The 16,319-nt window shown below is 36.9% G+C and overlaps 1 protein-coding gene across 5 annotated transcripts in view; it reads left to right on the top strand.

The window, feature by feature from the left end:
• The window catches only part of BCAS3 (BCAS3 microtubule associated cell migration factor), a 1,147,652-nt gene that overhangs the window by 1,059,544 nt on the left and 71,789 nt on the right, over positions 1-16,319 (top strand). For 3 of the 5 annotated variants that reach the window (XM_075852996.1, XM_075852997.1, XM_075852998.1), the window contains one exon: positions 5,019-5,186. In XM_075852996.1, coding sequence (XP_075709111.1) covers positions 5,019-5,186 — 168 coding nt within the window. Of the gene's footprint in view, positions 1-5,018; positions 5,200-16,319 lie in introns of all 5 variants that reach the window. The other 2 variants (XM_075853000.1, XM_075853001.1) reach the window with 1 other exon arrangement.

The following is a 16,319-nucleotide window of genomic DNA, read 5'->3' as shown; positions in this document are numbered from 1 at the left end:
TTTTGCAAGTTTAGTAGTCAGTTGGATTGACCCAAACAACTTCATGAGAGCTCTGTATAAGAACTACTTACAGTATAATATTGTGAAGCTTCATGAAAGTTCTTTGAAAGAGTCTTGTAAATAAGTATTACTCATACACATTCCTTAGTAATATTATTCATCTTTCCAGTTTCTCAGCAGTTTAGTTCCTCTTACCCCTCGTTATATTGTCTAGCTTGGGTCTTTAAGGTTTTCCCTTTGGATGTTTCATGACCCTATTAACACTTGTACTGGTCATCTGCATAAATACTTTGGCTAAATACCATCAGCAGAATAACAATTTGTTTAATGAAACCACTATGAGCAAATGATGATGGTGTATGGACTACCTGAAGTATATGCCAGAATATGCAAGCATCAATGGACAAAAGGTAAAAAATATTGCAGTGGTGGGAGAATATCACATTGCTTGGCAAAAAAAAAAAAGGGTTATTTTCTTGCCAAAAGATTCACTACACTTTTAACTTCTTTAGATTTTTGGTGCTTTTTTAGATCTGCTGGCTGAAACGGAGTGATAAAAATGTGTTTTTTAGCCCCGATTGTATTCATAAAGTTACTGCCTGAAATCTAGTCAAACCACAGAAGGGAGTGGAAAGAGCGCTCGAGATAAAACAAAAGTTCAGAGAAGACTTTGTAAATCTCCAGTATGAAAATCTTTCAATGTATGTAATCCCTGGAACCCACACATACATTAAAATTTCTGCCTCACACGTTGATGCAAAAAAAAACAAAAAACAAAAAAAAAATTGGTTTTTAGATCTTGAATGTGCTGGTAACACTTTTATTTGTATCTTCTGTTCTTACTCAAGTATCCCAGGACCAAGTGACTGACCATTCATAAAGTGTCTGTTCACACATGCAGAGAATCCTCATTTGGCAAAACATCAAAAAATATGTTCTTTGTTATTCAAAGGTCTACTTGTAAGAGACAAAATAGTTTTGTTTCTTTATCTCCCTTCAGAATAACACAAGTCAAGAATGCATCTTTCATCAATCTTTTCATTTACTGTCAAGGAATGTGAGAAACTTGTCAGAGTTACTACAGGTCGTCTTATTTTTTTACACTAATATTTATTCTGGGAGGTGTGAAAAGCTCTGTGCATGGCCGCAATGATGCAAATATCGTACCTAGATTTTTTATTGTTTGTTTTTGTTTTCAAAAACACCATCTGAAAAGTGGGTTTTGTTTTCTTAAGTGTATATTGATGTCTCGTGGGGCCCGTGATTTGTAAAACATTATAAAGTTAGATTTAGCCTGTCAAATTAAAGGTCTTTAGAAGTGAGGTAAATCCGTAAAGATTTGAAAAGGCTTAAAGTTTCAGAGCTCTTTACAACAAGTTCAAATGGGGTTTGTTGAAGTTCAAGAGCAGATGTCATGCAAGATCCAAGGTTTTCTGGTGTTGAAGCTTTTTTAGTGTCTGGATTTTCGTCTGTCGTAAAGAGATGCAAGTGACTGAATCAAACTGATGAAATTCGGCGGCCAGAAACAGCCGGCAAGGGCCATATAAATCCATGAATACTATGCTTTGTGTGCTGCTCATGGCATTCCAGGTCTAAATTATCTGCCCCTCTTTGCTGATGTATAGAGTAACTGGCTGGCCAAGTGTTTATGAACAGTTATCATCCACTACTTTGGATGTTATCAGAGGAAGGGACGCCTGCCGCAGGGCTTGGTCTCTCACCCTTTCTATTACCACCTGTCATTGACAGAGAGTGTGCGGTGAAGCTGCACAGTCACTGAGTACAAGTGTAGATAGTTTCTGACGGCTGATCAAAGGGAAAAACCAAAGGGGCTGATAACAAGGACATGTTTCATGTACTTTTAACTTTGAGAAGCTTTAGCGTTTGCATTTTTTTTTTCCGTAGCATGGCAAAAGACGACTCTGTGAATGTAACATATTCAATTATCTATTAAAGCAGTAAATGGTTTATGTTTAAGTGGCAACGCACGACTGCTATCACTTTCAATGAAGGAATGTGATATGTTTATTGGATAGACACGCGAAAAAAAGTTTATAGAAAATCTTAAATGTTTACAGGTTGATTTAGCAGTTTGGTAGATATATTAATTTAGAAATATATTATGTGATATCTTGAATAACCATAAAGTGTATGTTTTCAAATCTGTATTAGTATAGTATGTAGCAGTAATTCTGATGACTGTGCTATTTTATACAAGTTTTCCCATTCGTGTACATATAGTAATCCCTCGGTTTTCAATAGCCTTGTTTTACAATAATGTGGGTTTACTATTTTATTTTTATTGATCATTGTATTTTGGGTCACTTTATACCTAAAGAGAAGGCAAACAGCCAATGAATGATGTGCACATAGGTACTGCAGCTGTTCATCTCTACAACACTGGTGTGTCAGAAGGTCTTATGTGTGGTGGAAGAAGTGGCCCAGTGTTTCGGCATTGGAGGAGCCATTTTTCACAGACCCTAAAGTGAATGGGTCTGTGAAGACTATCGGGTGCCACTCAGATGCCTTCAAAAACGGCCCTAGTGGCACAACGGTCGTGTGCAAGAGACCTGAGACTTTATTCTATTGTGTTTGAGCTCCCCATCTGAAGTATACAACGGGAAAATTTTCTGACATATACCTCCATAGGTAGGATGTAACTTATGGCACTATATAGGCATACAGAGGCATACTTCGCCACTAAGCTCCCATAGAAAAAAACAAATATGCAGGATATATTTTTACGATATACCTCCGTTATGCTGCAAGCTTTCACAGCATTTACACTCAATGTAGTTCCCCAACATAATGGTAACAAATCCCAACCATATATACTATGGGACATCACTTGTCATGTGCCTGGTGTCTCAGATAATGTAGTTTATTTTATCATTATTTTGTAAAAAAATAAATATTTGTTTTTTGGTAACTGGGTTAACAATTTGGAGACTTCAGATGAAATTAACACTTTCCATAAACTCTTGGACTCATTTTACATTAAAATTTAACAGCCATGAAATAGAAGTCGAAAATTTGCCTTTCTCCTCTCTAGCACTCATCAGTGGTACATTTTTTTAATTTTTTTGTATTAAAGCCATACGCTCGTAAGGTCCATTTATTGAATATTTTCAGTAAATTTGATTTAAAAAAAAGGACTTGAATAACACACATGGTCTTTTTTTTTAGTAAGATGACTAGATTCTCTGGAGGTAATGCTGGCTATATAAGTTTCATGGCCATCGGCCCATGCAGGATGTGTCTGCCCACCGAAAGTTCTTTCCATAAACATTGAATTGCTCAACCATGGATATTTATTTCCATGTGAACAAATGAAAAGCAGAAGACTCTTCAAGTGCAAGCTTATTTTAGGGAAATAATTCCTCCTAATTCATGGAAATTACCCTCGAGAAAGGTTGGTCAGAGTTTTGGCGGCAGGGATATAGCACCCATAGGCTTTATGATCATGAATTGACGGGGATAAAAAATTTCAAATCTGAACCTATTTTTTATCTCAATTTAGTTGAAAAGATTCTACAAGGACCTCATTTCCAAAAACTGCCTTCAGTACTACTGCTTTGTGACATTAAATAGTGTCATTCTTCTTGTCATAGCATTGGCTAGAAGAGTTTCAAAACAGTTAACATTATCTAATGAAGGTATTTACCCAATATTTCATTAAAAATTAAACAGCAATCCCACCCTTCTTTTCTACCCATGGTTGTCTTGGAGTTTCACACAAACTATGCCTTAATCCAAGCACTTCTAATGTGATTGGTCACCTTGTATACAGTTAGTACTAGATATTTATACTTCCAAGTCCAGTAATGTAACTATTGCTTAGTTTTCAATATAACTTGATGGAAAGTCTTTCAGAACCAAGAAACAGTGGACAGAAAGCGACTAATATTTAGGTTATTTAAAAGTACTCACTCAACCTCACCAAAACCCATATAGCGTGCGGTTGACTTTCTTGATGAATCTCAGCCAAATCGTCAATAAGTAAACTAAAAAGCATACCATGTCTATAAGGTTCAGTTAAAGCCTAACAAAAAAGAAGCGGAGATTTTTCCTTTCACAGCCTACATGTTTTCTTATCTTAATGGTTGTTTTCAGGATTATATTAACAGACATTCTTTGGCACGAATGGAACAAATGTTCCCATAAAAAATCTTTCGAGTCATAGCACATTCTTTTTCTGTATAGGACATTATTGTCCTAATGACAGTTTTAATGGTATAAATTTAGTATAGCAACCATCCATAGAAGACAGGTTTTCACAATGTCTTATTTTACTATTTTCTTATAATAGATGTATGTAATATTTCATTATAAAACCAAATGTCCAGATAGGAGTATTCTTAATTTGCATTCATATTGCAGTTAAACAAGTGACTCAATTCTGAACATATATGGCAGTGAAAAAGAGTCCCCTGATTACCGTGTCCTAAATGGTGGAAGGTTAAACATTTGTAAGTCCATTTAGCATTTCTAAGGTGCTATGACAAATTTCGGAGACTAGTTGTTGCTAGTGTTACACTACTTTGGCACTGAGGGAAAGCAGACCAGCCATTGATGGAATTCGTGTTGATATCTGTCTGTGTTTTACTGTAAAGAATGACATAGTATATAATTAATATTACATTATAAACATGCATCTTGTAGAAAAATGAATATGCTAGAGCTTTTTCAATTAGTGAAAATATTGTGTCCCAATTATTATTGCCTTTAGCTTTTGGGGTGTACAATTAAAGTAATCACAAAGCTTATTCTGTTCACTTACTTTGGGAAAAAAAATTATAATAAAAAATTAATACTATGTATATTAAGTTTAAAAAAAAATTCTACAGACACATGTGGAACACTTCAGTTATCTAAAAAAAAAATTGGTCTAAATTATCATGTAACATTTTTTAATAAATAATTGTTCTATATATATTTTTGGGGAGATATTTTGTCACATAATAATTAGAATTATTCAATTAATTAATTATTCAATAACTTTTTTTTATTTGCTATAGGTGCATATGATCGGAGTGTGACGCTGCTGGAAGTATGTGGTAGCTGGCCGGACAGCTTTGGCTTACGTCATATTTCTTCTATTGAAAGCACCGATGATGGCCTCCGTGAGCGATTGGCCGATGCCATGTCTGAATCCCCAAACCGAGACGTAGTGGTATCAGGAACAGGTACAAAAAAGAGGTGTGATATAAGGTCCAACAATTCTTTTTTTATGTCAACCTTGTTGTTATTCACTATATTCCATGGTCAAAGTTCCAAACTTGTAGATCGATAGAAGTTTGCTTTATTTACTAGATGAGTGGAAAGAAGGTTGCATGTTTTAATAACATGGAATGGTAACATCCTCATAACATAGAACATAGAAAATGTGCATTTTTTATTTTATTGACCGTTACTTACTTTTGGTTGCTTGTATTTTTGATAAAGTGACAATCACCAGGATAAATGTTGTGATTGACACATAGCATAATTCTTACGGCCCTTAAAGTGCCAGTACACATTGGACAAAGGTCAACCAAACCCACACCCCCCATCAGGGGCTAGAAATATCAGGCATGTTGTATTTTAACATGCCTAATCCTTTGTTCCTACAAGAGCTAAGCCGCTGCCAGAAGAGGTCTGCCTAGTCCCCTCTCCCCATTGAAATACACCTACACATGCTTATGGTGGAGTTGGGAGAAATAGCTGTCGGCCGAACAAGCATCTCCTCAGAGCAACCCCTGTCCATACCTCCTTTTAGGGAATATAATTGTCATAAGGGGGGGGGTCTCCTGCTCTCCTATTAGCCAGAACAAAGACCTGCTGCAAACAGTCATTAATATTGCTACCATTTAATGTATGGCTAGTCAGGAAATCATCTGGCATCAATAGTCGAGGAACATATGAAGCCAGACCTTCTCCAATATAGAAAGGGGTAGTCATGTTGAGACAACCGGTTTTATTTTTGTATGGAATTTTTTTGTATGATTGTAAAATCCATATGATTCTCTTCTTTATGAATCTATCCTGGTTATGGTTAAAATAAATATAAGTGTAATAGTAAGCTACTGAGTCCTTTATATTATCCTGTCTACAGACTGCAATGTGCATCTCCTAAACTTTTCATCCTACCATAATCCATCTCTGTAATGTTCAATTATACAGATAAATAATCTCATTTTTTTCCATAGATCTAATAAAGTGACCTCCTCACAGGAGGTTAAGAGATGTTACAGACACTTATATATGTTGTGCTTCACAATTATTGTAGAGAAACTTGCTCTCACTTGGCTTTGTCAGATAACATTGTTTTATATTACATCACAGACAATCTGATATTAGACATTACTGCTTGATTTTTACATTATTCAAAGAAGATTTTACTTACAGTATTTAAATATCCAAATAAGAAATATGTATTGTTTGTGTTAATTTATATTTTGAAGACGTTTTATTGGAAAATAATTGTCAGTATACAGGTTGCATTTAAATGAGATTTTCTAACATGTAAAAATCACGGGGATCAAAATGATATATAAAAAAAAACTAAATTCTTCCATATGCTTACCTTTTAAATTTAGCGGTGTTTCCATGCAAATGTTACTGGGCTCCGCCTCCACTTCCTGTTATCATTGCAGTAAAGCGCCACATGACTGTGGCAACCAATTGTTGGCCACAGTAGTAACATCACTATGGGATATAATTTAATATAAGAATGTATTTTCACCAATTCAACATTTCCAAAAATATAATGAGCGATTGTTATTTTTTCCCTTTACAAAAGTTATTTCCAGTCTGTCTATAAGGATATGTGTTTCACATCATCCAACCAGATGTGGGTCCATGCCTAAATTGAAAAATATGTAACTTGAAGTTATGCAATTTGAATTATAGCTAAACTTTATATTAATACTATTGGCTTTGATTTAGCTTTCCTTCAGTAATACTCATTTGTTCATGTATTACAACACCTTCATAGGATAAAGAAAATTAGCCATTTATGGCAGTGCTGTCCAATTATAAGAATGAACACATCCACACTTATCGAATAATGTGGTGGTGTGTTCTTTAACACTGTCAAGACAGACGGAGGCTTTCAAAACTCTATGGAAAGTTGCCAGCTACACTACCCTGATCTTGGGCATCTGTGGTAGTTGCTGGAAAACACCATCATAAATGATCAGAATCTATATTGTACAGCAATCACACATTGAGGTGTTTTATTTGAATTATTATTTAATATCATGACTTAATAGCCCGTCTATATCTGTCTATCTTTCTGTCATTATTAAATGAAGCATAAGCTGACTAGATTTCAAAGCTATGTAATTGCCAGATTTATAATGTGTCATATGAGCATGTGTGAAAGTCACAATGAGAATAGGTTTGGCATAGAGGATGTGCTGGCAGGGAAACACTTGACATGATTTAGGAAGGCTCGATGTTTCTGCCTTCGTTATTTTGTTAGCTTGTGTTTGATGGTGTGCCAGAACCCATTGTCTTTATTACTGTCTTTTTTCCTCCAATGGTGAGAACTATGTAATTGCCTTTGTTGTTCATTTGTATTTTAGATTTTTAATTAGCTTTTTATGAAGTTTTATTAGACTTGTCAGATGGGTGTTGCAATAACATGTTGTGTACACCTCTCTGACTATAAATGTGTCTTCGTGCTTCCATCAATGGGGAGTGCTTAAATGCATTCCACAAAAACAGTAATACCATTACGGTAGATCTCGATGGGATGTTACCATCCTTACAACAAAGAGGAGCTGTCCGCCTATAAAAATCGAGATCATCCTTCACATGGTTGGCGCAATGTAGTTGAAGGGTTTTTATTTAAGTTATTTTTTGTTTCTTTTTATAATCAATTGCACAGTTTAGAAGGGAAATGTTTTCCAGCCGGTTCTGACATTTTCATGCAATTAACACCTTAGAATTAGCAGGATGAAACAATCCAAATAAATATGCCTAATAAATAAGAGAGGCAGGACACATGTTGCCATCCGTGTGACTATTATGGTTGTTGCTTCGGGTTGTATTGTTAGTGCATTCACTGACTATTTTACTTCAGTGGTAAGATTATACCATCTGATTATGCATTTCCCTTGAGTTTGGCTTATCGAAACATGTTGTTGATACTGTGCTTACTAGAAATTGAAATAATTCAGCCTTTCAAAAGGACAAGCCTTCTCTGTAATGGAGTTCTGCCCATGCTCTGGATCTACATGTGGAAAAAAACAATATCACTGGCACTTGGTTGCTTGTTCAGAGTCGTATAACGCTATGGTTTGCACTGTATAACTGGACTTTGCTGTTTGGCTTTTTCACACTGAGATTTTCTTTTTGGTGGTTTAATTTGTAATGACTGATTGGTTTTATGTCTAGGCCACATAACCACAACTTTCATGGACATTTCATTTCTACTTAACATGCCTCAGCACCACCTGTTACATTCGAATGCTCCTATCTGGCTTATAAAACTTGGGCACCTCTCTTATAATATATGGATTCCTGTTAAGGTCACTGCTTAGCTTTGTCTTCCAGTGCTCATGAATCCCCTGGGTTGTTAAATAAACAAACATCTATAGGACGCTCGTCATATATTATTAAATGAGAAGATGATAACTATAAAATGAATAACATGGCATTAGTCTCAATTATTGTGATCTCATGTGAGGGGTACCCAGTCTTATTGACGGCCCTAAAATTTTGAAGTGAGGCGGAGTAATTCTTAAATGTTCTCATAAAGAGTTATTTCATGCTGCTCTTTTTCAAAAAGCAATTTCAGTACTTAAAGTATAATCGGGAACTGCTGTACAAACAATCCCATAAGACCTTGAGCAAAGTGTTGCAACAATGTAGAGCTATAATGCAGCTATAGTATTGAGACGTCTTTAAAGATTACCGTTTCATACATCTCCTCCTTTAGATGGTCAACTATATTAATGGGAACAGGGGGAAGATGTCCCCTGCTATAGCTATCAGTGTATGTTCTAGCAGTCAGACCCCAACTGATTTACTATTGTAGGGAAAAAAATAGGAGTAGAAGTCTTTCCTGTATACTATAGCTCTCTTTAGAATCCACTTTTCCTAAAACAATATCATCAAAACTCAATTAAACTGCCCTAGAATCACCCACAAAACAATGTAAAGGACGTTAAATGCCTTTGGGATTGGCACTTAGCTCCCAAACAGGGATGTGGCCACCACATTCAGGAGGAGAATCAGTGCAGAGGTGGCTGGGAATTCCATAAACAGCCAAGCTCGTTGTGCTATTCTGTTTCCGTAACTACCTTATATGTGAATGGGAGATCACAGAAAAAATAGTAGTTATGGAAATAGTGTAGCTCAATAAGCTTGGATGTTTCTGGAATTCCCGGCCACCTGTGCACCGATCCACCACCTGAATGCAGAAGCCAGCTGCTATCTCACCAGGTGGGACAGGGTCATGGAAACCCCTTGTGTAATAGATAGGTGCGGGTCCCAGAGCTGGGACCCGCATTTTATCAACATTCTTGGCATATCCTTTGGATAAGCCAAAAATGACTAAGGATAGAATCACCCCTTAATTTCTATCCCAGTGGTAGTCATGACAATTAATATGGCTATAACTCTCAGACTACTGCTTCCCCACAGTGGAAACATGCATGGTGGAAGTGGTAGTCTTAGATGCTACCTACGCTTTTCTGGTGCTTGTAATTTAACGTCAGCACAGTGAAAGTAGATTGGAGCTGGAGCAGCTGATGACTCCTACTCAATTTTGTAAAATAAACCAAGAAAATAATTATTGCAAATTAGAACATTGAGGCACTACAAGTCCCAGCATAACCTATAAATAAATAATTACATACTGGAACACTGAGGCACTACAAGTCCCAGCATAACCTAGTGCTCTGCATGGATGCTGCACAAACTCTATTCACACGATAGACACATGCATCACCCACATTTGGCCTCCTGCCGCATAGGTTCCACCTATAACCAGGACGCATGCGACACATGCTGCACATGCACCACTCACACAACATAGGACACATAATGCACAAGCACTACTCACACATCATATGACACACAATGCACATGCATCACTCACACAATAAATCACTCATGCTGGACACATACCACACACACATAGGACACATGCAGCACACGCGCCACTCACAGACAGCACATATGACACATAAACACCATTCATGCACACACAGGCCACACACTGCCTTGTTTTACAGGGCAACATGGCACCAGTCCTCAAAAAGGAGTGGTTAACTCTAGTTTATAGCCATGTCTTGAACTGCAAAAATTGTAAAGTTCACATTAAAAACAGCGAATTACTGTGATGTTTGAAGGTTTTCTCCCCTTTTGTCATCACTGATTGATAGTGAATGAGGCTCGGGCTACATGCAAACTTTTTCAACAGCTGTGGTCGCATGGCAGTTGTAGTCTATTCGAAAAACAGTGGCAGTCAACTTATGTGCAACTACATACACTATGACATGACAAATGATGAAGAAACACATGGGGTACAAAAAAAAATTGCACTCAAGTTGTATGTCACATGTCAGCTGCTGTTGATGGTGTCGTATGGCACAAGTTAGTGCTTTCTCCCAGCCTAATTTTTTTTTATGGACATTTGTTCATCCCAAAATGGCTGCTTCCACTTAACTCCGCGTAACTTTACTTTTCATTGTATTGATGCTAAAAATGCTTTTACAGGCAAATCTTTTGCTACCTCTCCCCACTCCAGTACGCTCTTACACTACATGCTGACCTATGTGGCGCATTGTCGTGGCAACTGGGGTGTGCGATGATGACGTCACCGGACGCAAATCAAATCTGGCAGCCTATTTAAACAAGTCTTCTGACCCTTGCCTGAGTATCAATAGCCATTCCTGGATGCTAGCCCCTAATTAATTTTTTCTTCCTGCCTGTTTTTGAACCAGTATTCTTGTTTAGGCTCTGCCTGTTGCCTCACCACTTAGATTTGTCTCCTTCTCTGTGCCTCTCCGGTGTGCCTTCTGGCTTGAACTTATGACTCTGCCTCTGCTTCTGTGTCTCTTGCTGATCACCAGGTTTTAACCCATGACTGCCGTTTGACTAACCCCATGCTTTCATCGCTTACACGTCTAGCTGCTAATAGCTTACTATTCTTGGGGGGTCCTGGGCAATTAAGTCCAAACTACCTTGCAGGGGTCCCTGATGAAAAATGGGAGGATCCCCTACACCTTGTACCTCACTTTAGTCAGCGACAGACCGATTCCAGTATCAAGGTTTCACTTTCAGGGTACATCTACCCAATAATTTTATATCTTGCAATTTCATAAATTTGTATATATAAAGAGGGGAAAGCCAGTACAAAAAGTCAAACATTTTTTCCACAGAAAAATTGTGCCATTTGTTGATAAATATAGAGTGTATTTCAAGCGTCCTCTTTTTAATTTTTATGTCATACACTGTTTTACTTATTTATGTTTCACTATTTTCTGTAAAATATGAGCTTTCACTATGATACAAGTAAAATACTATTTTGTTTGGAATTTGCTTTTTGGAATCAGTGATGAACAACGGAGGCCACCTGTGATATAAAAACATCATGAAAACGTGGAATAGGGGAGTCTTAAATTAAACAAAATCATCGAGAAAAAGAGCCAAGTATTAGACAGGCTGATGTATTAGGGAAACATATAGGACTGCTGGTTTATGTGAATAGAAAAAATACATAAATTACATAAGCAAACTGCGATGAATAAATGTATGGACTCAGTGGGTAAAACACAACACCGATAAATAACAACTAAAAATAATATTTTTTCATGCATTGAATGTCCCTTTTTTTTCACTTAAAACCTGAAGGGAAGTCATTAGTCAAATAATTCTCCAGATCCTTGATACTTAGATTGCACACGATTGACAGGTCTTTTCTTGGACTTTTTGAACAGAAGTATTTTTGGCTAACTGGTTTAACTCTTTTTGAAAAAAACAACAACCATTTTCTGTTTGGTAAATAATAGGTCACAGTGTAGCTTATATAGAAAATTTGTAAATACTTTTTATACCCTATCCCTATATAGAACACCAGTTTGGTCTGCATGTGAGTGAGCAGATTAAATAAGCAACTCGGTCATGCATTCCAACCATAAATTTACCTAGCATAGAAAAGTGTTATATCCACAAGCTTTTTCTGACAATGTTTCATTCTTGGTCTATTGTTTGATCCATCATGGAACTGCTTCCTTGAGTCTAGATCTGAAATATTCCCTGACGAACTCAGGCAGTTGTAAGGGTATGTTCACACGAGGTCATTACGTCCGTAATTGATGGACGTATTTCGGCCGCAAGTACCGGACCGAACACAGTGCAGGGAGCCGGGCTCCAAGCATCATAGTTATGTACGATGCTAGGAGTCCCTGCCTCGCTGCCGGACAACTGTCCCGTACTGAAATCATGATTACAGTACGGGACAGTTGTCCTGCAGCGAGGCAGGGACTCCTAGCGTCGTACATAACTATGATGCTAGGAGCCCGGCTCCCTGAACTGTGTTCAGTCCGGTACTTGCGGCCGAAATACGTCCGTCAATTACGGACGTAATGACCTCGTGTGAACATACCCTAATAGTTGATGGTTACCATTAAGAGAGCAGCCATGTTTCTAATATTTTCAATATAGTCACTTTTCTTTTTAGAACATGACATGTATTCAGTTATTTAATCTCTCAAATAAAAATATTATGCTGAACAAATTTTCTTATTCTATTTGCAGTCTTCTATCTAAGATGAAATGAGTGGCAAAATTATGATATCTTGTCTTATTACTGATCAAAAATATTAAATGATAACTATACATAAGTCAATAATATTGGAAGAATGAAAATATCTGTGGCCATCTATAGCCCCATACCGTCTCGAGAGAAGCACTCATCTGTTCACCACAATTGCTAGACGTGGCATACAGAAGCATCATAAATTTATGAATGTAATCAATTGCTACTTAATGGGAAACTAACTCAACATGAAACATCCACACTACTTCCATTGGGTAGTAAATATGGGCGAACATCAATTCTATGTGTGCTACCTTAATATAGCTATAGACATGAGATAATTGTTATTCACCCAACAGTTAACAGTCCCCATTCTACATTTAACATCCACATTCAACATAGCCAAAGGTTCATGTTAATTTAGTAGAGCAGGAGGGATAAGTGGCTGATTGACCATGCTTATCTCCATAAGGTACAAAATAATTGAATCGGATAACTCTATCCTTGTGGATTACTGTTGTATCCAACTGGATGCACCAACAAGAATTCTAGCATCTATGACCAGCTTTGAAATAATGTCTGGGTCTACCACATTTGAGATACCAGTAGAGTGTAAACTATGAGTAAGATCTAGATTGTATTAACAGTGTGCACAAATAAAGCAAATGTTTGCACTCCATTTATAACTATTTAACCCCTTCAGGACTGAACCTGTTTTTACCTTGAGGACAAAACCAATTTGTTGAAATTTGACGTGTTAATTTATGTGGTAATAACTTGGGAATGATTTTACCTATCCAATTGATTCTGAGATTGTTTTCTCATGACATATTGTACTTTATGTTAGTGGAAAAATTTGGTCGATAAATTCAGTATTTATGGTGAAAAACACCAAAATCTAGAGAAAATTTGCATTTTTCTAAATTTTAATGTATGTGCTTGTAAAACAGATAGTAATACCACACAAAATAGTTACTAGTTTACATTTCCTGTATTTCCACTTTGTTTGCATAATTTTTTGTATGTCCTTTTATTTTTCCAAGATGTTACAAGGCTTAGAACTTTAGCAGCAATTTCTCACATTTTCAAGAAAATTTCAAAAGGCTATTTTTTTCAGGACCAGTTCAGTTCTAAAGTGGCTTTGAGGGCCTTATATATTAGAAAGCCCCCCATAAATCACCCCATTTTAAAAACTGCACCCAAGTATCTAAGTATTCAAAACAGCATTTTGATTGTTTCTTAACCCTTTAAGCGTTTCATAGGAATTAAAACAAAGTAGAGGTGAAATTTACAAATTCAATTTTTTTTCCAAAATTCATATATAATAAAAACAAATTCGGTAACAAAGAAGGTTTTACCAGAGAAATGCAACTCAATATTTATTGCCCAGATTCCGCAGTTTTTAGAAATATCCCACATGTGGCTCTAGTGTGCTAATGGATTGAAACACAGGCCTCTGACACAAAGAAGCACCTAGCAGATTTTGGGGCCTCCTTTTTTTTTATAATATATTTTAGGCACCATGTCAGGTTTGAAGAGGTCTTGTGGTGCCAAACAGTGAAAACACCCAAAAAGGGACCCCATTTTGGAAACTACAACCCCAAAGAAATGTATCTAGGGGTATAGTTAGCATCTTGACCCCATAGGTTTTTGGCTAGATTTATTGGAATAAATCTGTGAAAATGAAAATCTACTTTTTTTTCTGAAAAAACATAGACATTTTTAGAAGGAATAAAGGAGATAAAGCCCCCTATCATTTGTAAAGCAATTTCTCCCAATTACGGCAATACCCCATATGTGGTCATACACTGCTGTTTGGACACACAGCAGGGCTTAAAAAGGAAGGAGCGCTATTTGGTTTTTGGAGCTTAAATTTAGCTGGAATGGTTTTCAGGCGTCATGTCGCACTTGCAAAGCCCCTCTGGAACTAAAACAGTGGAAACACCTCAAAGTGACCCCATTCGGGAAACTACACTCCTTAAGGAGGCTCTGTCACCACATTACACATTCATGTAGATTACAGCAGTGTTTTTTATTTAGAAAAACATATCATTTTTGACGGTTATGACCTATATTAGCATTATGCTAATGACTTTCTTAATGGACAACTGGGCGTGTTTTACTTTTTGACCAAGTGGGCGTTGTGGAGAAAAGTTTATGACGCTGACCAATCAGCGTCATACACGTCTCCCCATTCATTTACACAGCATATAGTGATCTAGCTAGATCACTATGTGCAGCCACATACACACACATTAACGTTACTGAAGCGTCTTGACAGTGAATAGAGATCACTACCAGCCAGGACGCGATGTCTATTCAGAATCCTGATACTTCGGTAACGTTTGTGTGAGATTTACAGCAAGGCAAGCGTAATCTCATTTTAAATGACAATTTACAGCGCAATCTCGCGAGATTACACTTGCTTTGCTGTAAATCTCCCACAAACGTTACCGAAGAGTCAGGATTCTGAATAGACATCACGTCCTGGCTGGTAGTGATCTTTATTCTCACAGTGTTTGTCAATTTTCAGGGTTTTCTGCATGTTTCTGAAATAAACAGTCCTGTAGAAATCCTGCAGTGAACACCAGGGTTAATTTCCTGCTGATCTGTTCCATTTTTGAATGACTGAGAGTTACGGCTTAGAAACGGGACAGGTTTAATGATATGTGTGTTTTACTGCAGACAGGGCAGAGGAGAGAGGCTCCTGCTGCAGCCAGGGGCCGTACTGCCAGACACAGGTTTGTAAGGAGTAGAATGGGTACATGGCTGAGCTCCTAGAACACATGAAGTAGATTTCTTTACATATTTCTCAGTATTAATTGCAAGATGAGATAAGATAGAAACAAACTTAAAGAGGAGATTAAAAAGAATCTGTCACCAGATTCCACAATACAAACTGCATACATTAATAAATAGATCTCTTAGTCCTGATGAGGCTGGTGTAAGTACTTTGAAAATCCATGTCGAATAGCTGTATAATCCTTTCTCAAAGTCTTCCCACCTGATATGAGTCTTCGACTAAAATGCTTATGACATAAAATGACCCTTTTAATATCGGGCAGGAAAACTGTCAGAATGGATTATGTATTTCAAAGTAAGTACACTAGCCTCATCAGGTCTAAGAGAACTATTTAATATACAGTATACAGTTTGTTTTGTGAAATCTGGTAGCAAAGCCTCTAGAAGAGAGGAATTGCTGGTATTTTTATTTTTTTGTTTGCAATTTGTATGTTTAGTTACTTTTAAAGCAGATCTGTTATCAATGTTTGCTGCCCTATTTAAAGGCATCATAGTATGGGGACAGATCCGATCTACTCTTAGCCCAAACAGCCCCAAAAAAGATTCTTCTGTTTGGCTAATAGAGCCTAATAAAGAATACAGCGAACTTATAGTTATGAGTTCACTGTATTCATGAGTGGAGCACTAAAGAAATAGGGTTGGACCCCAAATTATTGATCTCATGTATAAAAAATAGTACAGACAAAAAAAATGGAGCACTTTGCTTACTATAGCAACCAGTAGGGCCAATCCTTAAATTTTTTCTATCTGCCTTAAAGAAAAT

This window comes from Rhinoderma darwinii, chromosome 2 (assembly GCF_050947455.1).
Source record: "Rhinoderma darwinii isolate aRhiDar2 chromosome 2, aRhiDar2.hap1, whole genome shotgun sequence".
Taxonomy (NCBI): Eukaryota; Metazoa; Chordata; class Amphibia; order Anura; family Rhinodermatidae; genus Rhinoderma; species Rhinoderma darwinii.
Note: the sequence above shows the minus strand (reverse complement) of the source record. Positions and strands in the feature narration are given on the sequence as shown.